The 27,880-nt window shown below is 38.4% G+C and overlaps 1 protein-coding gene and 1 long non-coding RNA gene across 2 annotated transcripts in view; one reads left to right on the top strand and one right to left on the bottom strand.

Moving 5' to 3' along the window:
• The window catches only part of FBXL13 (F-box and leucine rich repeat protein 13), a 211,287-nt gene that overhangs the window by 723 nt on the left and 182,684 nt on the right, over positions 1-27,880 (bottom strand). Inside the window, exons 19-20 of the mRNA XM_045494560.1 lie at positions 14,672-14,806; positions 9,337-9,500 (exon numbers count right to left, since the gene is read on the bottom strand). Coding sequence (XP_045350516.1) covers positions 9,337-9,500; positions 14,672-14,806 — 299 coding nt within the window. The remainder of the gene's footprint in view (positions 1-9,336; positions 9,501-14,671; positions 14,807-27,880) is intronic.
• On the top strand, positions 9-27,210 carry LOC123606352. Its single transcript, XR_006716241.1, has 6 exons — positions 9-263; positions 8,306-8,381; positions 9,325-9,455; positions 15,817-15,872; positions 23,899-23,999; positions 26,997-27,210. It is a non-coding gene; the product is annotated as an uncharacterized LOC123606352 (long non-coding RNA).

Raw genomic sequence — 27,880 nt, 5'->3', positions numbered from 1 at the left:
CAGGAGCTCATAACCCAGAGTCCCCAGATCCCTGTTGGATATGTGGGTGAACTTCAGGGAGGTCCATGAATTCCCTGAAAATTCATGCAGTTTTGTGTCTAATATACATTTTTCTGAGGAGAGGGTTTGTGACTCATCAAACTCTCAAAAGGTGTCAGTGACCAAAATGATTAAAAATACCATTTCTGCCTTTCTTAGGAAGAAATAAGGAAGAAAGCAAAGAAGGCATCTAAAGGTTGTTCTGCACCCCAATTTTAAATTGGGTGAGTGTGGGTTTCCACCACCAAGCAATTCTTTTTTTTTCCTTTTTTTTTTTTTTACATTTATTTATTTTTGAGAGAGAGAAAGAGAGAGCGTGAGCATGGGAGGGACCGAGAGATGGGGAGACACAGAATCCAAAGCAGACTCCAGGCTCTGAGCTGTCAGCACAGAGCCCAACCTGGGGCTCGAACTCACAAACCAAGAGATCATGACCTGAGCCAAAGTTGGACACTTAACCGACTGAGCCACCCAGGCATCCCCACCACCAAGCAATTCTTAGACAGCAGCTGGGTGCCCTACAATGCAACCCAGTTCTGACACTGTCTACCCAGAGATAGCATCAGATTCCACAGGTTCAAGGCTCAGGCTCACTAGACTGCCCTCCACTTTAGATCCCAGTTACAAGTCCAGGTTGTCATCTGGGCTTCTGACTGACCAGCTATAGATCAGAAGTTCCAACATACCCCTTTCTTGGATTGGATTAATTTGCTAAAGTTGCTCACAGAACTCAGAGAACCATGTTGGTTACTGGGTCACTGGTTTATTATAAAAGGGTATAACTCAGGAGTAGCCATATGGAAGAGATATATAGGACATGGTGTGGAGAAAGGGTGAGGAGCTTCCATGTCCTCTCCAGGTGCACACTCCCCAAATCTACACACATTCACTGACCCAGAAACTCTCCAAACCCTTTTAGGATTTTATGGAGACTTCATTATGTAGGCATGCTTGATGAAATCATTGGCCATTGATGACTGATTTAATCTCCATCCTCTCTCCCTCCCCAAGAAATCAGGGGATGGGTCTGAAATTTGCACCCCCATGCTCGTTGTTGGTTCGTTCCCCTAGCAACCAGCTTCCATCCTAAGCTGCTTTCCAAAAGTCACCTCATTAACACAAACCCAGTTGTGGTGGAAAGGAGTTTGTTATCAATAACATGACACCTATTTTCATCTTTATGTCTCTGAACTAATTTCAGGAACTGAGGATGAGACCAAATATTATGACAAAAGATGTTTCCATTGCCCTTATTGCCCAGGAAATTCCAAGGGTTTTGGGAGCTGTGAGCCAGGAACCATGAAGGAAGACCAAATATATATTGGTATCTAAATGACCAAAATATATTTCTCATAAATCATAATATTACAGCATCAGAAAAATAAATAAATCTAACTTGAAAACATGTCTTTTTGAGGGTAGAACAATGAGACCAATGCTTTAAAAAAAATGAGTAATTGGCAACTTCTATAGGATCAGAAATGAGTAATGATAGTTGCCCATGAAGGGGATACTTTGCCCACTATTACCAAATATTACATTGAGTTATTACTTGCAAAAGTCTTGAAACATAAAGAAGCTGGTATTACCCATATGCTTTGAGTTAAATTTGTGCTCAGTGGCTATAGGAGTTCAGGCAGGACAATGACATTGGTAAAAGGCTGAGATACATCAGTTGTTTAAAATGCTGTTTCATTTGAACCAAATTTTAGATGTCTTAAAATAATTATACCGAAACTCAACAGGGAGACAACCAAAGCATTGCTAATTCCATCTCTTAACCACATTACTTTTGATTTCTATATTTGCACTAACATCTCTTACCACATTACTTTTTGGTTTCTATATTTGCACTCACATAAAACAAAACTAAACAAAAAACAAAATTAAACAAAACAAAATACTAAAAGCAAAAAAAAAAAAAAAAACAACTAAAAACAAACCACACAAGTTTAAAAGAACAAGTGTGAGTAAAAGCAAGTTATACTAATTTCTACTTCTAAGCCAACAATCCTATGGACTAAAACTTGGCAAACAAGTGTCTTCTCTTTAGAGAAATACTTATTCTCAAATTTGAAAATGATAACTTTATGATCAAAGATGAAGTTTTGCATTCTGTTGATGTTTTAATTTTTTTTAAGTGTGGTCCTACATTTGAAACTTCTTGTATAATCTTTATATAAGTAGGACTTCATTATGCAGTAATAATAGTGTTCTATCTTTAGCTGTCCCCACTTTCTTCTGAAGATTATTCTCCCTTTCCAATTCTGTGGAGTTGAGATTGACATGTCTACAAAGGTGTTTTCCATGAGATTGTTTTCCCTTAAGTACTTACTGTAGCATAATCCCAAATGTTAAGGGAATCTGAAGCATAAAGTATTGGCACCATCAGTTTCAAATGTAAAGCAGTACCCTAGGCAACAGAGCCTCACTGTTACTTACCCTTCACCCCATCTCTGCCCATTTAAACTTGATGCATCTTTCAAATCTTCAAACCAATCCAACCTCTTGTAAAGACCCAAACCCAATCTCTTCCTCCTCCGAACTTCTATAAAAAGTTGATCATAGAGGGGAAAATGGGTGATGGGCTTTGAGGAGGGCACTTGTTGGGATGAGCACTGGGTGCTATATGTAAGCCAATTTGACAATAAATTATATTAAAAATAAATAAATAGTTGATCATAGAATTAATTTCTTTACAATACATAAATTCATGGCATTAATTGTTTATAATTATAAACGTTATTGTTTTCCTTTTGTTTAATAAGGTATTAAGTTATTTAAGGGTGTATTCCATTTCTTTGTATCTTAAAGGACAGCCAAAACAAGACACTTTCAGCAGTTTATCCCAACAAGGAAGCCCTTTAGGTCTCTTATCTTCTGCAGGTTTGAAGCATTCTTAGGTTGCTATTTCCAACACCCACTTGCCCTCTGCCTGCCAAACTGCATCGTTCTGGACATACATACTGTAGTTAACAGTTGTTGATAATGATTCAATGCTACAGATGATAAGGCAACTACAACTATAGGCAACAATGGTCTTGACCTTTAGGAAAAGGATGAGTTTGGGGAGTAAAAGATTTGTAAGTAATTGACCAAAGTATATGTAACCTTTGGCCTCAGAAGAGCAATAATTTCTGAGAGTTCTAGATAACTGGTAAGAGGATAAATACTCTTAATGCTAAACTTGGTAACATATAAATATTGGGTCATACAGTTCCTTAGTCAGCTACAAGCCACAGTAAATTAGATGATAATTAGGGCAAATAATGGGAGTTTGAGAAAATAACAAGAAACCTGGGGATACTGAATCCTCAGTATAGACAAAAAAAAGTAGGGAATGCATAGGGAAGAGTACTCATTAAATGCAATGTGATGGGACAAGATCAAAATGAGCTGCATATTGAGCACTAGCTATGAGGGAAGTGCCCAATTTTACCTTAAGCTGTTAACTTTAAGGAGAGCGAAGAGCAATTTTATTTAAGATAAAAAAAAAAAAAAAAACCAGCTTATTTGGGTATAGCAGAGGAATTGCAATTCGGGACAAGCACGCTATGGTAAACCATAGCCAAGTCCAAAAAGACAAAGGGAAGGTCAGCTTTTATTAGGTTTCAGGAGGAAATTGGGGAGGGCTGTTTTCAACAAAAGTTTATTGGAAAAGAACAAGAGTTTGAGGTTGTGGCAGTTTCTCATTGGTTACAAGTAGTGGTCAGAGCATTGTTGCTGGGGCAGGGAGGGATCTTCCTTTTCTGAAACACGGGAGATAAAGTTCTTATGAAAAATGTCCTCCCTTGTTGAAATACAGTTGACCCTTGAACAACATAAGGGTTAGAAGTGCCGACCCCTTATTTCTTGGCTCCCTGCCACCCTTACCTTAGCTCTTAGTGGTAAGCAACGCTCTTTGTTCTACCCGTAGTCAGCTGCACTGAGACTTAAACATCCAAGGGTCCCCTGATCTTTGGAGGTGATGCTCACAGACCAGAGAGGAACAAAGGATCGGGTCTCAAACCCTCCTTCCCTTCCCTTCTTCCCCTAGTCTCAAATGTCAGGAGGTTAAGGCTTTCTGTGGTCTAGAGTGTTTCTAGGGCCTATCTTAAAGCATGTATGCTTTCACAGCAAAAGTAGTCCTGGGGAAAAACTGAAAATCTGAATTTGACCTGGAACAAATCTGGGATTATTATTAGGATTTGAATGCCAGTATAGACTATTCTGAAATCCACATCCTCTCCACTCTTTAGAAAATCCTTAGCGCATTGGGGAGCCTGGATGGCTCAGTCAGTTGAGCATCTGACTTCGGCTCAGGTCATGATCTCACAGCTTGTGAGTTCAAGCCCCTTGTTGGGCTCTGTGCTGACAGCTCGGAGCCTGGAGCCTGCTTCAGATTCTGTGTCTCCCTCTCTCTCTCCACCCCTCCCCTGCTCACACTCTGTCTCTCTCTCTCTCTCTCTCAAAAAATAAACATTAAAAAAATTTTTTTACAAAATCTTTAGCCCATGAACTAGCTATCCTTACCACCTTACTCAGACCTTTGGCATCCTCCTATGAACTGACTCCTAAGGCTGAGGACCTGGCCAAGAGAACAGACCAGCATGCTGACTGGCAGCAAATATCTCTGAACTCTTTTTACACATCCTGTGTTACTGTGTGTTTGCACATACGCACTTTTGAAAAGTATCAAGGAACTTGAAAATCTAGAAACTGAATATTCCTGCCAAAAAGAACTCACTCTGTCTCTGTCTCTCTCTTTCTCTCTCTCTCTCTCTTAAAATAGTTTGGTATCTGGTATGGTCAATATATGGGAGCTAGGAAATATTGAAAAGAAAATGTATAGTTAGGAATTACTGTGTACTCTAAATTTCTTAGAGTACATATGGAATCCTTTGACTACCTTCCACTCTGGCTGGACCTAAGTGAGTCCCAGGTCCTTGGACCTTGTAGGAGATGATTTGGGAACTGAATCCAGTATGCTGCAGTGGTAGTCGTCATTACTCATTTAACCTAGTGAAACAGGTTTCTCTGGATCAATATAGAACATGATTTTCAGGGGCACCTGGATGGCTTAGTCAGTTAAACGTCCAACTTTGGCTCAGGTCATGATCTTATGGTTTGTGGGCTCGAGCCCCATGTCCAGCTCTGTGCTAACAGCTCAAAGCCTAGAGCCTGCTTTGGATTCTGTGTCTCCTTCTCTCTCTGCCCCTCCCCTGCTTGCACTCTGTCACTTGCTCAAAAATAAACATTAAAGAAATTTTTTTTAATTTAGGATATGATTTTCAAAATGTTATGCCACAAACAGTTGTGAAACATTAGATGTTTAATAATAATAAGGTACTGAAGTTTGTAGGTGATTTTTGGTTTTTATATATTATAGGGGATTCAAGGTTATTCTTATAAAAATATTGCTTGCCCTCATGCACATTTCCTTCTAGTTTCTTGAGTAGGCAAAAAAAAGGGGGGAATGTTGGAGACAACACAAAGAATGCTGGTAATCAGCAGCCTCTCTAATTTATGCATCAGTGAGTAGATTGGGTACAATAGGACACATGTCTCCCCTTAGTGATCAAGTCCCTTGAATGTCTGAACTTTAAAAAAAAAGCTTGAGAATCGCTAAAGGCAAAAGAGCAACATAGTAATGCTTAGGTACAAAGTATAGCTCTGCCTTTTATTTGTTTGACCTTGGGTCTTATTTACACTGTTTAAACCAATTTCCTTATTCATTTTTATAGTAATGAGGTATTTATGAGGATTAGATGAGAGAGTCAACATAAAATAGGATTAACACAATACATGGCAAAAAATAATTATTAAGCAATATATTTTTTCATACTAACACAGCTCCCGATCACAAAGGTCTTTCCCCAAAGATTTTTCCATGAGCTGGGGAAGAGAACTCTGATAAGGGTTTTATTTCCTAGCAACAGAGATCTCTCAGGGTGCCTGTGTAATAATCCATGCTGCCAGCAACTGCTACAGAGGCCTTCAAGAAATCTCTGTATTGCTGTTTGGGCTCTCCAGGCCACTAAGACTCTACTCATCTCTTTAGAGTTGAAAGTTTTAGACTCCAGACACAAAAATGTCAGAAAGGTCCCTTTATTCTTTGCTAAGTATAGACTTAATGTTTCTTTTACCTCTTTGTGGTTCAAACTCTATTGGGTTGTGGAGACCATTGTTTGGGTCTTGTTCCCTCTCTCCCACTATACTTTTCTTCCTTTGTATTGCCTTTCTTGTTTTTCCCACAAAGGGCCATACGTTGAAATGCTGGTTGTACACAATTGTTTCAAATATAAACAACTAGATATTCTTTTCATGTTCATGATTATAGTTGCTACTTATTTCTCCTTGAGTTAAAGGAGCCTAAATTGTATCTCAGCATGATGCTCTGGAACCACTTCTTGGGATCCCTTCAGGCTCTGGGGTTAGTAGAATGATAGCATATCTTATGCTGGAAGCTCTCTTGCAAAAGAGCTGTAGCTAATTTTCTCATTGACCAAAAGTTTGCTACTCCCCCAGTTCAGTGGGACAGACGTCTTTGATTTGCAAAGCTTGTGCAATATTTTTAGATTCCATTGAGTATGGGGTGATTTGTACGTAGAAATATTTCTTCTGATGGCAGTAATTGGATTTTAAGAGCCATATCATACAATATTTTCATGTTCAAATGGAATCAAATGTGTGGAAGTTCAACACTTTGTGATTCAAAGTCATTGAACGTCTTCCCAAGTATGAACAATTTCCTCTATTTCAACTACCAAATATTCCATTTCACCCAGACAAAATAGCCACTGCAGTTGAGGGAGCCACATTAGCCCTGGTAAGAGCAAACAACTATGCTTTTTTAGAGTGAACATAGATAAGCAAAGGATTAAACAACATCATGAACTTGAGTCTTGAAGGGGCCACATATTTTGTGTAGCGTTTCCAATTCCACCAAGGATTTGAGCGGAGAAGGAAGCTGCTTTAAAGTCCTCAGAGCTGACTCCAAACAGCTGCAAGTGGCCAGGCCTTACCACTTCTCTAATCAAAGTTTTCAGGACCAGGTATCTTGGGAGCTCCTTGGCTAAAAAACAGTACCCTGTCCTAGAAGTTGGGAGTCAAGACAAGCACTCTTGGAGCCTTACTAGTCCAAATGCTGGGACTCTCCAAACCACTCTGCTGTGGGGACTGCCCTTCTTTATTGCTAGACAAAGATAGAATCAGAGCATTCTAGGCCTCTTTCCTGCTGGAGCTTAGCAGGGGTGGGGCTATGAGGGAGACTGAAGTAGTTTGGCCTTTTTAGACGTTGAGATGGACAGACAAGCCAGTTACCTTCTAAGCATTAGGACCATCTCTCTGCTTCTTGCTGGTAGGGACAGCCAGGCATGGTGGTAGAAAACAAAAGATGCCTTCACTGTCCTAGTTTGGGTAAAGGAATTTTTCATAGATCCAACTAGTTAACTAGAGTTTCGCATTGAGTTTTAGTGGTTAAGCCTAGCTACTAGTAAAATCTTACTTTGCCTTGTTTGGTTTTCTTCACATATTTTTTTTACCTAGTCACCTTGCAAGAGGAGAGTGAGCCCGTCACAGGCAACATTAGGATATTACTAGATATCTTGGGTCTCCTTAACCAAACACCATTATTTATCACACTTTAACATCCATACCATAATTAGGTTCAGAGAGACCTGTGCCAGAAAGGCTCCATTCATTCTTACTTAAAATCCCACTTATTAGAAGTTCAGTGATATTATCTCCCCAAACTAGTGATTATCAAAATGCAATCAAAAGATTAGAAGCCAGACTCCTTCGTGTAATATGTTATTCATTCATTGCCATCTACCCAAAGTTCACTGTTTAATGATATGACAAGGCCGGCAGGGACTCCTAGGACCGTATTTCATGATAGCCTCTTTCAATGAAGTTAATCACACCCATATCAGTCATCTCCAGACTTATTAGGGAGGGTTGGGTCTCCACTCCTCTTCAAAAATTTTCAAAGACCTGCTTCTTTATTTCTGACCCCGCTTCAGTTGGCTGCCTTCCTCCCTGTGGGCCCACTGGTCCCAGTGGCAGTGCCTATTTTACAAGTAATAATTTTTGTGTCCTTTTTTTTTTTTTCATTTTAATTTAACATACACAGCCTTGGATCAGGAACCATTGTCTTCCTCAGGCTTCAAGTGACCAGATCTCATGGTTCTGCTCATGCCAGGGCTACTTAATTAAGCAAGTTCCTCTGCGAAATATATGTGTTTAGATAATTGATAATATTAATTCTTAGTATTCACTTTTCCAGCCTGCAGAAAAGAACCAGACCTTCAAGAATTGGTCAAGAATTTTCATTTTGAAGACTTTACAGGTAACTTCATCAGGTCAGTTAAAACTACTTGCACATTTTTACTCTCAGTCAATAGGAAAATAACTACACAATGTAGCAAATAACTGCTTTATATTTAAAAACTCATGGGATAGGGCGCCTGGGTGGCTCAGTCGGTTAAGCGTCCGACTTCAGCTCAGGTCGTGATCTCACCATCCGTGAGTTTGGGCCCTGCGTTGGGCTCTGTGCTGACAGCTCGAAGCCTAGAGCCTGTTTCGGATTCTGTGTCTCCCTCTCTCTCTGCCCCTCTCCCACTCATGCTCTGTCTCTCTGTCTCTGAAAAATGAATAAACCTTAAAAAAAAAAAACTTAGAAAAAAAACTTAAAAAAAAAAAACTCACGGGATAGACACCTGAGAACTTCTACCTGTGTATATTGCTCATTTCCCCAACTTTTATTTCAGTGGAAACATTTTGCAGATTGAGGGAACCAGCACTTGGGCTGTAGCAGTCAAGCCAGAATGCTTTACTCTGACCTCGCTCCTAAGGGAAATCCCTAAATGAGTAACAACCATCAGGCAAATAGCTTTGAGAGAGATGTGGCTTAGGGTTAACTGTTAGTAATTTATAGTTAATTGTGAACTGGTTTAATCTAATTATTTTTAACCCCTAGGGGAGACTGACTGACTGGAAGTATTTTGAGAGATGAGTAAAGAAAGAATAGTGACAGTTCTATAAGAGCAGAGTTAAGGTTTTGAATACCTGCATGGTCAAGGAAGGAGAAGTCCTTGAAGTAGAAGGGCCAGTGGGAAAGGGATACAAAACTACAAAGACAGTTTTAGAAGAGAGCTTTCCCTGCTTCAACTCAAAATGTTGGCTTCAATTAGGCAAAAACTAAAATGAAACTTTGTAACTCTGAGAGCCACTATGTATTACGAATGCCATAGTCATGTATTCTGTTTTCTCAGAAAGTAGTTCTCAAAGCTTTTCATGTTTCAGGTTCATACTTACATGGAAATACGTCTGCAGTATTGCATCTTAAGAATCCGGAGTTGTTTGCAGCCTATCTGAAGGTCCTCGAGCATTTGGTCAGTAAGCAGGACACAACCAGAAATATCCAAAATGTGCAGGTAATGGCATTTTGCCGATAACATCTCCATCGCTGAGTCAGTAATCTGAACACACAGCCAAAGTGAAGTACTGATTATTCCCATGAACTCCATCCCAGGGAAGAACAGTGAACTAGTCAGTTTGGGCTGCTGTAACAAAATACCACAGACTGGGTAATTTAAACAACAGACATTTGTTTCTCACAGTTATGGAGTCTGAGAAGTCTAAGATGAGATTGCCCACAGATTGAGGGTCTGGTGAGGACCCTCTCGCTGGTTTGCAGATGGTTACTTTCATGCTGTATCTTCACAAGGCAGAGAGACAGCTCTAATTTCTTCCCATTCTTATAAACACAGTAGTTGCATCATGGTGGCTCCACACTCATGACCTCAGTCTAAGCCTAATTAGTTCCCCAAAGCCTTACTTCCTAATGCTGTCACACTGAGAATGAGGGTTTCAACATATGAATGTGGGGGGCAGGAGGGAGGGAGACAAAAATTGAGTCCATAACAAACAGAATCACAACCCTTCCCAGCTTGTCACATGATGGGCCTATAACGCATGTTAGTGATTTAACTATTTCCAGAACACTAAAATTATGTTTCAGGTGGCAGCAATAGACTTTGTGATCTTGCTGTTATAACTTTCATATTTAGAGTTCTCTATTTTGGATGGGTAACTTCATCAAAATTTCCTTAGTAATACCCGTCACACCAATATGAACAATTTATGAAATGCCGCAGTAATGGAATTTGGCTTTAAACTTGAAATCCACTCTAAGGCATCATCAATTTAGAAAACTAAGTTTAATAATATAACATGTTGCAAAGCTATAAAATATATATATTCCCTGAAGTTAAACCACAGACAAGGTCAAATTGCCATGAGAAGGGATCTGGACATCTCTGATGGTTTGTGTGTAGAGTAAAATGGTTCTGGAAGAGGACAAGTAGATGAAACAGATGTTTGTAGGCAGGGGAAGAAAGAGCAGAAGCCACAGACACTGCATGAATCTGACTCTGAGAAATTCTGCTGAGGGTTCCAATATCTTGAGAGTTTGCCCAGATGTTATACAGAGATAATTCAACTCTCATTCTTAGATTATTTCATTTACTCAAGGTCTAGCTTTTGAATTCATAGCTGTACTAAGACTTGCTGTGAAATCAGTGAGATTACTTTCCTCAAAGGAATTTTTTTTCCAACTGGATTTAATTTCTTATTTTAAATGTTTGAACATTCTAAAAAACATGCCATGAGGCTTGGCTCTTGTTCTTAATATAAAGTTGAGGAAATTATGTAGAAAACTCTTCAGTTTGAAATGTACACTTTCCAAGTTTGGAAAATAGATGTTGTCATTGTCTAAGCATGACCTGTTTTCAGAACACGTTCAGGACCAAGGTTTAACATTGTGCCTGATTCTCACAAAAATACCTCCATACAGTCCTGCCATACTATCTTGGTCTCTGAGGATCTGATGTCATTGGGGGGAAAAAAAGCCCTCAGAATTATAGGCAAGACAATGAGGTGATAGAAAAGTCCAGGACAGGTAGAGCTCAGAGCACTACGTTTTATTGACTCTGAAGGAGTGAAAAAGGAGCCTGACATTTCCTGTAGATCAGAAGCTCAAGATGTTTAATGACTGAACAGATGTTGTTGGGACTTATAGGGCTGGGAACTAGAGGTGGAGGTGACTGGGTAAATTCTTAGCTCCCAGCCCTGATCTCAGTCCTACTGAGCAGAGATTCTATTATTCCCATTTTAGCACTGGGAAGGGTGGGGTCACAGTACTACTTACCAACCTTGGAGGTTGGCTGGTTGCAAGAAAAAGCTGGCCTTCCAGGAGATGGATAAGTGACCATGCAAGATTGACCCATGGGCTTTTGAGAAACCTAGTCGAGGATGATGAGCCAGACACTGATGTGTTTTATAGCTCATCAAAAGCAATGTAGGTGGAAATATAACACTGTATGTCAACTATACTGGAATTTAAAAATTAATTGAATTTAATTTAAAAAACCAATGTAGGTAGAATATATTAGACTGGACCATAGCTTTATGATTTCTCAATGAGGAGTATTCCTATTGGCCCAAATTATGGTCACCACATCTTCTGAATGAAGATACTTATTTGACTCACAGTGGTAGTAAAGCTAAACCCTTCTTCTCTCTTACATTGAGGTTCTAGAATAATTTACTCCCTTTCCTTTTTTTCACGCTAGATCTTTGATATAGGGTGATTTGTTTTATAATATCTTATTTGTGTAACATCCTCCTTAGTTTCTAGGCTGCAAGACGGTATCCACTGCACAGTGTATAGAAGAAATTCCCTCAGCTTCTCCTTACCAAAAAGCAAAAACAAAACAAACAAACAAAAAACCCTCTGCCCAATTCCTATTGTCACCAGAGTCTTTACTTCTCTTATTCTCCTACTTTCCCCTCTAATTAATAGAGCCACTAAGAGGCCCAGCCCCCATCTGCATCTGCTTTGTGGCCAGGGCAGTTCACAGTGAGCCATGTGTTGCCCATGTGTCCACGTGTCTGTGTGCAATGAAAACAAGAACACTGCAGAGGGTCCATGGTCAGTGTGGCTAAGTATGCTTAGTTCCTTGACCTACTTCTAGAGCCAGATGATGCTGACCAATAAGGCATTTGGTTTCTCTAGTTCTAAACAAGTACATTATTAAACAAGAATTTTGTTGTGAACTTTCTAGATTAATTTTGTCATGATTTACCACATCTTTCCCCCCCACTGCCTTCTCCTCCTTACTCCAGCACAGTTAACTATGGAGGAATTAGGAGTTTCTAGCATCCTTCAGTTAACCCACTAACCACACAGAAGCTGACTTTTTAGATGAGCTAGAATGCAGGATATCTTGAGATTTCGGGTGGTGCTTTACTAAAAAGAAGCCCATCAGTGTGCACAACAGAAGACAACAGGTTGTTAATGGTCATATAGTTTCTGAGGATTTTTTAAAAAGACTTTTTAGTTTTCTTCCCTCTGCATATTTTGTTTCCCCCAAGTTTTTCCTATTAATTTGTTTTGGTCTTTATCTTCCACTTTAGAGGCTTTTCTATTATGTCTGGTAATCCTTGGCTGTCTGCTATTTATTAATAGCAGAAGGGTTACACACTGATTGGAAGGGTTAAGTGTATGATGTGGGCCTTCTCTACCTAAAGCTTCAGTGGTTCTATGGATTATTAGTTGGTAAACCTCCAAATGTCAATATTTTTCTGTCTTTCATCTTGTGCTAGTCAGAGTCTCCAGAGAACAGGCTTTCAGTCTCCTGCCTGGAGGGAAAGGTCTGGCAGCCACATTCTGGATGCTATGTTGGAATAGCTGTTGAGTGTCTCTGCATTTGGCATTCAGTCACTGAATTCCTGTTTTCACTGTTGTACTCAAACTCTGAATTTGCATGGTATCTCCCAGCCCAGCAAGCCACTATTTTACTATCGGTAGAACAAATAATAGAGCAATTTTGCCCCCCAGAGGACATTTGGCATTATCTGGAGACATTTTTTATTGTCACAATAAGGGGGTGGGGGGGACCTGGTGCTACTGGCATATAGTGGGTAGAGAATAAGAATGCTGTTGAGAGAGCCAAATCATAAGAGACTCTTAAAAACTGAGAACAAACTGAGGGTTGATGGGGGATGGGAGGGAGGGGAGGCTGGGTGATGGGTACTGAGGAGGGGCACCTTTTGGGATGAGCACTGGGTGTTGGATGGAAACCAATTTGACAATAAATTTCATATTAAAAAAAAGAATGCTGTTAAACATTCTACAGGGTCATGTACAGAATAACCCCCCCACTACAAAAGAATTATCTCATCCAAAATATCAATAATGCCAGGGTTGAGAAATCTGGGAAATTTAGGAAATAAGTATCCAGTCTTTTGGTGAAGGTAGAGAAGGGCAGTTGCCCAGAGGTGTGAGGTAGAGGAGGAGATCTAGGATCTGTCTACTTCTCAAGAACTCTTAACCCAGTCTTCCTTATTTTAGCCACCCTCTCCACCCAGTTCCAAAGGTAAACAGTGCCACCAAGTTTGAAGATCATGGTATAAATCAATCTTTTCCCCCACAGTTTTCTCTGTTGCTGGCTTAGGATTCAAAACTGCCTCTGTCTGCTAAATTCTATTGGTCGATCTGGTTTCAAGCTTCCAAAACTTTCTTGATCTTGTCTCTTCTGTTTTCCCTACCAACAGTTCTTCTGTAGGTCTATAAGGTTTTAAGAGGGAACAAAATTATATGTGTATATTCAATCTGCCGTATTAATCCAGAATCAGAGATCTCTATTTTTTGACATGGAAATATGTCCATAGTGTATAAAGAAAAAGAAAGTAGGCTACAATGTCTTTTGGAAAGTATGATTCTATTCTTAAAAAAAAAAAAAAAGACAAAAACAAACCTTCTATAACTATTTCTAATCTCTGTGTACATAGAAACAGTTCTAGAAGATAAGTATAAAATGCCAACACTGGTTATGTCTGGATGGTGGTATGACAACAGATTTTTAGTTTCTCCTTTTTGTTTTTATATGTAGTCCAGAGATTTTACAATAAGTGCATATTTCTTTTATAAACAGATGTCAAAAAAATTATCAAACACTAGAAATAAGAATGAAGATGATTACATGTATTTTCAGTGTCATACTGGAACGTCTTTAACAGGCTCACCAGAGGAATTCTATAAGGAATTATGTCTTTGTTTGGCATATTAATTAGTACCAGTTAGGGCCTCAAGTCGATGAAGTTACATGTTATAACTTGTTATATTTTTGACCAGGGGAGATGAAAATTATTTCTTTCTGGTAGAAACTATAAATCCAAGGTTATGGATTTATTACCTTATAGGACATTAACCAACTTTGGATCTAACCTAAAAATCATACTCCAACATTCTTTTTCTTCAGTTCCTATAAGTATCCAGTTTGATCAAATGCTGTATGAACTGGTTTTACCATTTTGCTGGTCCTCTCATTAATGAATTCATAAATCTTGACACGTTTTTATATTTGAGTGGGAATTGTTTTTAACTTTTTGAAAATTCTACTTTAACACAAATGAAGTCATAAAGCCATTTCCCAGTTGAGGAAAGAGAAAAAAAAATGTAATGAATACCTCAGGCATAGCAAAGAAAACAAATTCTATGATGACACTGACCCCTGACTGCTACCCTGCCTGGGTTCCTTGTCTGTGTTTCAACTGGACACATCTGAGCTCTGACTCCTGCACTTACCTTTGGACAGCCAGCAATGCTGAGAGATGTGAGGGAAATGCAATAAATGGCCAGTGCTTTAATAATCTCATTTGACAGCTGGGAGCAATAAGAGACATCCAAGTGTTCTAAGATCAGTGAGCCTTTGCAGAACGCCTGCAAGAAATTTCAAAGTCAAAGATTTTTTTTTCTTTTTTTTCTCTTAGTCTTTATTCATCTAGAGCCATCTTACCCACAGCAGCTTGCTTAGTATGCATGTCAGTCCCTGAAGTATAGATGTGTTACATCTTGTTGAAAAAAAAAAAAGGAAGAAAAAGCTATTACATCCATTTTTTTTTAAACAAAAGATATTCACACACCAGCCTAACAGCTTAGTAGTATACAAATTCCTGTTAGCGGAATTTGGTATTCCTGACATTAGCGCTGAGATTTTACCCATATGGTTAGTAATTATTAAAGTTATATTCAGCCAAATGAGTGGAGGAAAAGAATCTAGAGGGGAGAATTAGATGGCAGACACTGTGGGGTAATGTAGGGGGGAGACCACGGTCTTTGGAATCAGGCAGACCTTAGCAACTCCATCTTTCTGAGCCTTAGTTTCTTCTTTTTTAAATCAGGGAAAATAATATCCACCCTCTAGCATTGTTCTGAGATACCAAAATGTTCATCTAAAATTTCTAGGGCTAGAAAAATCCTGGAAATCATTGGAAATTCTTCCCTTTACCTTAGTAGTTATTAATTTTCATTCTCACTTTTCAGTTAAATAAAGACAAGAACTGAGTGATGAGAAGAATCCATGAGGAAAAAGTTTACAACCAAGCAGTTATACAAAAACAAAATGATCCACAAAAGTAAAATTGCAGTTGTAAAAATATACTAAGATGAATAGGAATTAGAAACCATGACCAATTCCAGATATTGTACTTAACAAAAGTCCCTCCCCCAAATTATAAAAATTAGAAATTATCAACATGTGCTCAGTCACTTTAGAGGTTTTTCCTTATTGGAAAACAGCTCAAATTCTTAAAGTACTAAATTAGAGACTTCAGTAAATGATAATTTACCATTAATATTAGATTTTAGTAACTAGTGACTTACTAATAAGGCATTGCTTATTTGTATGTAAAAATGGATGTACATTGGACTACATGTCATTTTCCTTTCAGAACTGAGGGAAGGACCTGGGCTGTTGGATCATGATGCCATCAGGATGACTCCAGAGGTAAGACAACCAGTGGGCCTCCCTCCCACTTGACTATGCCAGTTTCCCATCATTTTAGCCCTAAGGAAGACTGGAAAGAACTAGTCAGCCCACTATTTTCTTTAGCAAGTTATAAAAGAGGCAAAATTTCCATGAGAGGCAGTTTAGCATAGGAAGTAAAAAATAGTACTAAAAGATATTGGTGATTTAACCCTCAATCATGATCTTTTCCTGACCAGAATAGCCAACAGTGATTCCTTTTTCCTCTGACCTCATGCAGAATTTGTCTTCTTCAATTGATTCAGCAGTTACAGTATTTGATTTACTCCTGTATTGTGGCTAACTTCGTATGGAGATCAGTCTTCTTTAGCAACTAAGTGATGACAAAAATTGGAAGGGGCACCTTGTCATGAGATAGTGAGGTCGCTGTCATTGGAGATAATCAAGCATAGAGAGAATGCCCAGTAGTGGTGCAAGGGGAATCTGACTTTGAAGGACTGGAATGATTGGTCTTAAATCTCAGCTTGGAGATTCAACAGCTTTTTCAATGAGAATGCAGTAAGTCTCTCAGAGGTATTGTGTGGAATTCTGCTAGCTTTTTTATACCCTCTTTCACAAGCATCATATTTAGGATGCAGTAGGTTCTCAATAAATACTAGTTGGTTGATCCAACCTTTATAAGCATCTTCGAGAATATAAAGAATTCTGTTTTAATGATACAGGAATTCTTATGTCACAAGGAGTAGGGTAACATTGTTTTCTACTTAGAAAATGGACAGAGTTCAGGGAACCATAGAAAATTTAAGGCGGGAAGGAATATTTAAACTAAGAATAATTTATTAAAAGATGAAACAAAATTTGAAGGGAGATTCAAGGCACTTAGTGTCTGAAAACCCTTTCAGTAACATCTGTCAATGTCTTGCACTGCTTGAATCAGTTCTGCTTTAAGTCTTAAAAAAAAAAACAAACCTCTAATAGTCTTTGAAGTTGAACTTTCTCAGAGGTTTTAAAATTAAAGAATAACATAAAAACATATTAGAAGGTCTATGATACACTCATGGTAGCATTTTCATCCATGGAAAATCTGAGGCATAAAGACTGGTCTCAGGCTTTATGCTTGGCATAAGTCAGTGCAGATCTGAGAAGTCAGTCAGACCCTCTCCTCTCTTTGTAATTCACATTTTCCTTAAGACACATATAAGTCATAAGTAAATTAAGTCTGCAGGCATGTTTCAACATAACCACTCATGAAATTCCATTTCTCCCCTACCGATAAGATTATTTTATGCTTTTCTGGCTCCAGTGATACAGATTCATATATATTTATCAATGCTGTTGATTTTCTTTTCTTAGAAAATGTCAGACTAAGCTTCTTCTAAGATGAAATATTTTACAGTGAAAATGGGGAGAAAATACAAAAGTTATCAAGTTTGGCTCCCATCCCACATATCAACCAGTTTTGCTGTGGGTTAACAATCTCGAAGAAAACTTCCAAATGTCTTTAAATCATTTCTTCTGTCTATCTTCGCAGCTGAGTCATAGTGTGGGAAGGCTTACTGACTACATTCCTAAACTGGGTATGTAGAGGAGACTGAGTTCCACTAACATTTATTGATTGTCACAATAATGTGCTTCTGCCAAAATCCTGATTTAAGCCACCTCAACAGGTGGCAGCTCTCGGTCTCAAAAAAGCTCCCCCTCGTGGTGCATACCCATTTTTGGACTATTTGCTTCATTTTTTCTTTTTCCCAATTAAAAATCTTGGGAGAATCTTGTCATGTCAAAAGCCATTTTCTGTAATGAAGACTATTTTTGGCTGCTTCAAAAGCTAAAGTACAACGTCTACAATTTTAAGTTATAAACTGAATTCAAAACTTCAGTTTCTTGGGCCTCCTATATCCTACCAAACATAGACTTGCTTTCACTAGGCATTAGAGCAGATGGATGTAGATGTGGCCAGGGTACACTGAGCTGGGAAATCTGGGCATTGCCACCAGAACTAAACTCTACAGAGCCCAACGCCTCATTGCTAGCAAAATGCCTCTCCTGTATTCCCACTCTCCCTGCCAGGGAAACCAGACTGAGAAAGGCTCAGCATACTTCTTAGTATGCTTAGTAAATATGGAGGGGCTTCTTAAAGGGCAAAGGCCAAAACCCAAAAGAGGCGTTTCCAAAGATGCTTTCATGATGCAATTTGTTACCTAATTATATGGTGATTTGGGAGATAAGCTGTCATTCAAGCCAGCTCAAATGTGGCTAACTCCACAAACTTTTCCCCAGTTCCTTCCTCTGGAAGAAATGCCTCTTCCAAATCCCTATAGCTTTTAACTTTTTTGTCTTTCTCACTTTCTACTTGTATTATAGCTATTTACATAATTTATCTCCTGCATTGACTGCAGCTTCTTGAGAGCAGAATCCATGTCTAATTTAACTCTTGCGGCCCCAACAGCTAGCATGCAAAAGAGGTTCAAGATGAGAGAGTGTCCAAAGGGAATGGAAAATGCTGCTTAGCACAGGAGTAAGGAAAATGAGCTCCCATAGATTGCTCTTAGGACACTAAGTCCAGTCCTTCCTCACACCCTGTTTAATAACTGCAGTTCTGAAGGTGGCTAAGAGCACAGAGTCTGGGGTCCACCAGCCTAAGTTCATATCCTGCCACTTAGAAGTCTGTGTCTCTGGATAAATTACCCTACCTCTCAATTTCTCAATGATCTCATCTGCAACAGGAGAATAACATGGTACCTTAATATGACACCTACTTCATGGATTTGTAGGGAGGATTAAGTGAGTTAATATGAATACAGCAACTGAACAGTAGCTGGCACATAGTAAGCAGTCAGTAAATAGTAGTCATAAAAAGAGATCAAATGTGGGGAAATTAAACAACAGAAAGGGTAAGCACTCAAAGAGAACGTATATCGGAAAGAAGACCTGGAAAAGCATAACAAAAAAATACCCTTGAGTTAGAATTTGTGGGGAGAAATTTCCAGAACAGTTTCAGGTTTTAGACTGTATCTCCAAAATAAAAATAAGCCTGGATTGGGCTACTCAAAGATCAATCAGGCATTTCTCTTTTGGACTGTAAGATAACCTACACTTTTTCCATTTTTCTAAGATAAGTAAAATTAAATGGGTGCCCAGTGGCCCAGTTACCTGGCACTTCCCCAGGGGTTTCTTTGAGATAAGAAGGGCAGGGAAATTATCTAAGCTATACTAATCAGCCTGAAAGAATTGATAGGTTTCTGTTTACACAGCCAGCCACTCCACTTGTTCTCTTTCTCATTCTTTCCCAAGAAAATGGCAACTCAGAACTTTCACTCCGAGGGCTAAGTCATACTGTCCTCCTGTGACCTCTTCCATTTAAAGATCTCTAGGAAATAATGAGTTCATGAGCCACTGGTGCTGCTTTGATCTCCCATTTGGGGGGGGGGGGGGTGGTAATGAACTAAGAGATGATGTAATCAAGGGAGGTTACTGGTTCAGCAGAAAACTTAAGGGGCCTGAAGTTGGGTTTGTGATCTTCAGAAAGTTACTTAACCTCAAGTTGTCTCATCTATAAGCAAATGGAAACAACCGTTAACCTATCTCACAGGCTTATTGGAAGATAATGTACTCCAAAAGTACTTGACAGACATAGCACCCTTTACAAATCTTGGTTTTTGCCTCTCAGCAGTGGAACCAGAGAGGTCTTAGAACAATATTGTCTGCCGTTTAAGACCCCTGAGAGCACATCCTCACTATCTTCCATATGTTGAAGGCTTTCAGATGAGGAAATGTCATGTGCTAAATTTAACTGGAAGCTAAGAGAGAGGACAATTAGAAGACATAATATGGAAAAATCATAGCTTGTGTGAGATATGCCACAGGTACTCAGTTCATGTCAGGTGAGACTTAGTAAGCAAGGCCTAGGCACGCTACATGACAGAAAGATCAAACACAGATTGGCCACTTATATTTAAGAAGCAAAAGAAGCATAAACTCATACTCTTGTGGGAAAGTGGAATTTTTATGTTTATTTTTTGTGCCCCCCCCCCTTTTTTTTTTACCTTCATACAATCTGACAGTTTTTATTTAACTTTTGGCAAGTTTCATCTTACACAGGATAAACTCTTGTTCCAGGGACAGCTTACATGTTGGGAGAGTCCTCCAAAGGATTATCTTCCTTTTGACATATTCTCTTATAGTTCTTCTCTGTGGATGCTCAACATGAAAATAACAGATGTGTGCTTTCATTTAGCAAGTCTATCTGTTTCACTTGTCCAAAAATAGTTCTCCCCAGTGGGAGAGGGCAAGAAGCCAGGATTGGTGTTGGGTATTCTCAGTTTCGGCTATTCATCAGCCAAAGAAACATGGTACCCATGACTCCAGTATCCCTTGGAACCTTACAGACTGTGGGAAAACAACAAGCTGTCAAATCCCACATCCTTTGAAGTCTTGCAAATTTCTAATTCTATTGAATTGCCTCCACAATTGGGAACACACTAGGTTGAGGAACAACAGAGAATACTGAGCTTATTTCTTTTGCTCACAGCCTTAGGTAGAGAGAATAATGCCTAAGTGTCTTCTGGGACCTTGTGACTCTCTGTTAATTCCAAGTGTCTTAGGTGTGTTGGTTATGTTGTTCTATTATAGATTCTAGGAGACAGTTCTTGGTATGGATATCTATGAAGCACAGATTTCTGTAACAAAGATCTTAGTTGCTCTAGGTTTTGTTGGAGTTGCTTTTTCCACAAGGTAGCAGATACCTTCCTCTTAATTCTACCACAGGAATTCCATAGTTTCCTCTCCCCAAACCCTGTAAAATGATTCTACACCTGGGACCTTCTGGGATCTTCATCACAGAGAGTTTAGTCACTTATTTCCTAATAGTAACCTGGAATATTGGAGGAGGCAAAGAATTTTAATGAGCAGTATGGCCAAGAGACAGTGTCCAGATGTCTGAATGTCCTATCTCCCCACACAGAAGATTTCAGAGCTTCCACTGTATCAAAGGCCAAAGAGTAAAGCCATTTTGGAAAAGGATCCTCTGTTTGTTGCTTCCCTCACAACCCATAAACATAACTATATCCCTGGAGAAGAGGTGGAGTTATTGAAATCTCATACTTTGACAGTTTTTGAATGATTTAATCTTAGAAACCAAATAGAAATCAATGTTGGTTTTTTAAAAAATTGTTGCTATGTGGAACCAACACATCTAATCCATCTTTGGCATTATAAGTCAGTACATGTCAAAGGCCACTAAAACCTCTAAACCACCAAGGGGGTGGAGTCTTTCAACTGATGAGAATGATTGATGAAAATCTTGCATGAGCAACATTTTATAACTAGTCAGAAAGTTTAGTGATTCAAAGTAAGAGTTTGAGATCAGAAAAGAGTCTCTGGAGCATAATCCACTTGCTCCTAGGTAAGAATGAACCCGACGCGGATGTTAGGTCAAGACATGAACCCAGTTCTTCTTACAATTTATAGAGAAATGTCCAGAAGAGACTGTCAATGGGCCATTCTTGGAGAGGAGGACTCAGAAATGTTGCTGAATGTTGCAGGTACTCCTAGGCCTTTTTGACTTGAGTATCCATGTATGCTCCTCAGTTATAAGAGTTTCAGTTCTCTAGCACAGGTAATGCAGGATACAGGACAGAGAACCCTGACCCCTCGGTCCCCACTTGGACTCAGCCTGGAGCAGCCTCACATCTACAGAACCCCTTGACTTGCTGAACAGTCCTGGATTGGGCTGAAAACCAATTGAATAGTAATGGATCTTAGTCTGCTGCTCTCCCAGCCATAGAGTAGCTCTTGATTCACCCATGCAGCCACCCTTCCCAGTCCTTATTCCTTGATCCCTCTTCTCTACATCTCTATTTATAAATCAAGATAAATCAGTTACAAAGTAAAGGTCAAATAAAAAATAAAATCAAAAGTTTGTAACAAGAGAATGGATAAAAGATGTTAAAGGTTAAAAGACAAAAGGAACTCGTAATCTCAAGTGTCCAAGCACTTAGGTCAAGATTAAGGGTCTCAAAAAAGAAAGACTGTAAGAGAACAGTGAGAGAAGTGGATGTTCTAGCATCTCTACCACTGCTTATACCCCATAAACAAAAGTTGTCAAATATTTTTGTGATCATCAGAGAATATGACATTATCCTAGGCTACAACTAGGTTTTTAAAATTCATCAGTGGTGCCATTTGGGAGATGTCAGTAAACTGCTTGAGAAGGATATATGCAACAAATCAGGCAGAAAAGACACTAGAGAGTAGATAAGGCTGAACCACTACCACATGCCTCTTATTTTTCTTATGTAGTTATAAATACACCCACTGCATTCTGGCTGCAGGGCTTTAAAACACAGATATCCATCTCTATTAGAGAGTCTTTTGAGATATGTATATATATACACATAATAAAAGGTAAGAGGAGACCATGTTTGGGTTTGAAGAACAGTGATATTTATCTAAGTCTGAATCTTCTCCTCCTCCCCAAACCATAAAATCTATAGAGGGAACAAACAAAACTACACAGTACCCATATTCTCCCTATTAGAAGACAGAGAACAACTACAACCTTCGAATTACCTGTAAGTAGAGTAAAAACATATTCCAACGGAGCTCCCTTAGCCTGCCTGCAGCCACTACAAGCCTATGGATTGAGAGAGTGGGAAAGGGGACTCTGTCCTAAGAGTATAAGGGTAAAGAGAGCTTAGAGAGGAAGCACAGACAGAATCACTCACAAAGAAGAGAAAGTGCAAAACTAAACGTCAAAATACTGAATAGGACTTGGTAGTTCATAGCACTGGCTACATGACTTAGCTATGGGAAAGAGCTTGAAAACGAGGGTACCATAAATCTCCCAGGCAGCCAAGTCAGATGGATGGATGTCATCCGTAACCATGTCTTCACTTTCAAGCCTACTGAAACTCAACAGTTCCATGGATTTTACTACTTAAATGTTCTCCAATCCATTCCCTTCTCTCTAGTCTCACTGTTACTGTCCTTGTAGGCCTGCCACTCTCTCTCTCCTGGACTATAATAAAATCCTCTTACCTTATATTCTTTCTATAAATCTTGAGAGCTGTCCTCTCTCCCCTCTACCCTTCAGTCTAAATTCCACATTTCTTCTTAAAGTGATCTTCCAGTGGGTAAGCTTTCCCTGGCATTCCCACGCTGAATTAAGTACCACAACTGAATCCTTCTGGAGATTTCTTTATTACAGTATAATAGCTAGAATTATCACTTTGGAATTAGACATTATACCCTAGCTCATGTGTTTATTTGTTTCATGACTTTGGGCAAAATTCTTAGCCTCTTTGAACCTCGATTTCCTTATCTATAAAATCGAATTAAAAGTATTACCTACTTCATAAGGTACTTAATTAATACACAGGAAATACTTAGAACAGTGCCTTGCATATAGTACATGCTAAATTAACATTAGCCAACAATCAGCACATGGTATTGGATTTTTCTTTTTATAAGCCTACCTATTTGACTAGGCCTTGACTTATTAAAAAAATTTTTAGAATGATTTTTGTTTTCAAAAAACTGACAGATTACCTCAGTGTCCACTGCATAGAAAATCCAGTTCACATGTTCTTAGTTCAATCACTGAGCAAGATTTTCACAAAATAAATCTGAATGAGACAATTTGAATATTTTCTTCCATGAAGGCATGGAGTTATTCATCTACGTTGAATTTAATCATTTCAGTTTTTGCCAACTCAGTGATTGCAAATCCTGGGGTTGTACTAAGGAAACTTAAGAATCTTTATGAATGGACACGACCAAAGTACCTGAACTTCGGGGCAGCCGTAGGCTCTGTCTGTATGAGCACAGCTAGCTCACCAGGCTGCACACTGCAGGGAGTTCAAAGAGAGCAAGCTCCCGACGCCAAGGGCAGTGCTCAGCACCGATGGCTGCCTACCTGCCCAGCTCGCCAATAGCTTTCTGCTCTTGGCTCCTGAGCCCTCCAGTTCCTGACTTCATTCCTGGACTCTAAAGGTCTGTTTCAGGCCTAATTTACATTTATCATCCCTTTTGGTTGTTATTGATTCAGCCAGCATCCATGAATCCAGAAGCAATGTTCCAGACTTCCAGTTTCCAGTCTGTCCTGAGAGTTTGGAACTTATCACTTCTATCCTCAAAAGAAGAAAAAAGGTGAGTGAACTGAAAATCAACAACTCTTCTTAGATCTGTCAGATAATTGTGGTCACAAAGCAAACCACACTCTGAAAACTGGAAAGACAGGTGAATACAGAGAATCAGGGCTTACTAGGAGCAGAAGCCGGTGGCTGAAGCCAGTATCAGCTGGAACATTTAAAGGGCTATTGACTAACTGCCAGAAACTGAGAGTAGATTAGTTTGAGAGAAAAGTTTCTGGGGCCCAGCCTTAGCTGAGCCCCCATGCTTTCATGAGCTTATCCAGGAGACCCACCAAGTTCTCAGGATGAAGATCAGAGAAAAATGCCCTCATGTTTCCTACATGGGGAGAGGGAAAGTAATCATTGTAAGATACCTCCAGAGCATCTGTTCTCATTAACAAAAGCTTGACCTCAAGGGATACTGTTTTACCAGAACCTACCCAACACGGGTTTTATGAGAGCCAATCCAGCAAAGGGTCAGGGAAATACCCAAATCCAGCCCCTCTCACCTTATTGTCTTACCTCAGTGTAGCAGAGGTAGGGAGAGGGGTTGGAAGCACTTGTAAAGATCACTGTCCTGGGACACAGGCCCATTTGAAGACCAAAACTTAATCATATGAATATAGAATGAGACCTCCCACAACACATCTAACTACCACACAAATAGTGTTCCTGCATAATAACACCTTAACAAAAAAGATTAGAAATCAGACAAAATATGCTCTCAGGGTAAGATGGAATTAAACTAGAAATCACTAAATAAATAAGTAAATAAATATTTTTTTAAAAAAAAGTAAATAAACTAGAAATCACACAGACAGCTAGAAAATCCTAAAATATTCAGAAGTTGAGCAACACATTTCTAAATAAACATGGGTCAAAGAAGTCTCAAGAGAAAATTTATGCATATTGAAAAAATATGTTTAATATCATAATCCCAGTGAAAAACAGCAATCCAATTTCTTTTTAACTGGTTTGTTCTCTTATTCTATTTTCAAGAAAATAGCAATTGTATTTATGTAGTGTTCTAGATTTTTTAAATGCTTTTACATATGTAAATTTATTTAGTCATTTATATTTGAGTGCCTCTGAAAAATACATGATTCATTCATAGAAGTAAAAACTAATAAGCTGTTTCTTCCAAGAACATACTCTAAACTATCTCCTTAGCATTAGAGTAGTTTGGCTGTCACGATTACCTGCTTTCTGACTCTGGTTAACTAAGGTAAACAAATTATCAAACTATTATGCCAAATATGTTTATTTTTTATTTACTAGTATATATTAGTTTCTATTTCACTAAGTAAAATAATAATCATAGTAATAGGCAATATTCATCATGCATTCTGTCAGAAACCATGCTAAGTACTCAGATGTTTTATATCATTTAATCCTCACAACAGGGAGACTGTTTTATTATTACACCCATTTTTACAAGTGAAGAATCCAAGGCCCAGAGGAGGAAACTAACTTGTCCAAAGTCACACATCTTAACAGACTAAAACTGTAAACTTCTGTCTGACTCTAGAGCAGACGTTGGCAAACTGCCAAATTTTTACTTGCAGGACAAATCTTGTCTGTCACTGTTTTTTATATGGCCTTCACTCTGAGAATGGCCTTTACATTTTTAAGTGGTTGAAAAAAATCAAAAGAAGAATAATATCTCATGCCATGTGAAAATTATATAAAATTCAAGTTTGTCCGTAAAGTTTTATTGGAACACAGTCACTGTCATTTATTTATGTGTTGTCTATGGCTGTTTTTTACTCTACAGTAGCAAAGTTGAGCAGTTGTGACCAAAAACTGTATGGCCTACAAAGCCTAAAATGTAAACTATCTGACCCTTACAGGAAAATGTTACAGAAAGGTTATACAAAAAGATGACTCCTGTTCTAGGGTGCTAGTTCCTGTCTGCCTCACAATTATAACCACTATGGGAGCAATGAATTGTTTTAGAACTAAGTGAATTGTGTGCATAAGATTATGTAGCTATGTAAGAGGCAGAATCAGGATAAAAATAAGGATTTTGGATAGCTAGGCCCACGTTGCCAATATTATATCCATTGCCTTTGCTATCAGAGAGCTAGTCTATACACTTTTGTAAGAAAAAATCCTTTTAATTTACATGGATATTTAATTTTTAAAATTAAAATATAAACAAAAAGATAATTATTTAACAGACTAATTTTTATGATTTGCTTTGAATATTGATCACTAACTATCTGGTCTTAGCCTAGAAATATATAATCTTACAGCATCTCTATATGTGTGTAATCTAACATACACTAAAATGTGTACACATATTTAATTTACACACATATACCAGACATGCAGATATACACATAGTTGCATGTAAACATGCAATCTAACATATGCTAAAACGTATACACATTTAATTTGCACACATATACTATACATAGGTATACATTTACATACATATCTACATGTAAGCACATATGTACGCACACTTTTCCCTGCATATACATGTGTAAGCCCTTGTGGTAAGTCATAACTAACCTTGATTTTTTCCTCTCCAATGCCCTTTCTTAATCAGCTACCTCAACTTACAAACACGGAAATAATAAAAAATTTTGTCTAGCTGCAAAGGACCTACATATGGTCGTATATATGACCATTACAAAAATGCATTTACAGCATACTTCATTCCAAAAACAGGGAATGAGAAATATAAACGAGATAAAGGGGAGTAGAAAAAGCAACTAGAGAAAAATAAAAGCAACTAGAGTAAATAATTACATTTGTTCCGTTGGTTCTATCCAAGTAACAAGACAACTTCCATTTTCTCTATATTGCAACATCCCAATTAAACCAATTATTTTGCCAAACTTGACAGTTTGTTATTTAATTAAATTCATAAAATGTTCAAGGAGAAATTTTCCTGAGAAATGCTCAGTTATGACTGCATCAAACATCTTTTCCAAAATGCGTGTGCCTTTGAAGAGCACCAAATAATCTGAGTCTAACATGATCACTAAATGTCTAATGTTCTCAGACAAAAGACTGAAGCTGGAAGAAGTAATTAAAACCAGATCCTAAGTCAGTACATCTGAGACTCCAGACACTTAATCTGCATGTGCTGCGGTTTCCAGTTAAACACTAAAATGAGGTAATTTTTTATTCTGACTATGTTCATGCCTCTTGCAAAACCTAACCAGGGTAAAAATGTTTATCTCATTTTTTTCATTAAATCATGATGTTGAATGTAAGTTTCAATGTCTTGTGCTAAAAAGAGAATCTCCCATAGTTACCTTTTATAAGTAACAAGAAAGCAAATTCCTGATAAATTGTGGATAATGTAAATATCTCAATATAATCACCTTATTTTACTCCCTTCCCCTCTCTTTTGTAAATCCAAATAAGGAGTTGTGAAATAGGTTTCTGTGTCATTTTCTCTTCTCACCTTCTTTGTCTCCTCTCTTTGGGGACTTAATACTTGGGCTGGAGGAGGCACAGAGGAGAAAGATTGTCATATGCCCAGAAGTATGAGTATACTGGGAACCTTAGAAAGGTAAAACTGATTAACAGCCACAACATACATATACACACCAAAAGCAGGAGAAAGAGAAAAAAAAGTTTTTGTGAACTTGAATAGAAGAGCTGATCTTATGTAACTAATAATTAAATAATTCTGTATTTCCGTGCTCCTGTATTCCCTTTTTTTATTTTCTCTTCTAGATCACTGAAAAAATACACGCCAATGTTTTAAAAAATTACATTTTTTTCCACTCATCTGAATGATCATGTAGTTAGCATATGGAAGAAGGCTTTTATTTAAAGTCTAAGAGTGTCTAAAAATAGTGTAATTTTCAGGTTTCAAGGACCGAAAATAAAAATGCCTGGAACCCATAGAGTCAAAGAGAAATGGCAAAAAGCTCT

This window comes from Leopardus geoffroyi, chromosome A2 (assembly GCF_018350155.1).
Source record: "Leopardus geoffroyi isolate Oge1 chromosome A2, O.geoffroyi_Oge1_pat1.0, whole genome shotgun sequence".
Taxonomy (NCBI): domain Eukaryota; kingdom Metazoa; phylum Chordata; class Mammalia; order Carnivora; family Felidae; genus Leopardus; species Leopardus geoffroyi.
Note: the sequence above shows the minus strand (reverse complement) of the source record. Positions and strands in the feature narration are given on the sequence as shown.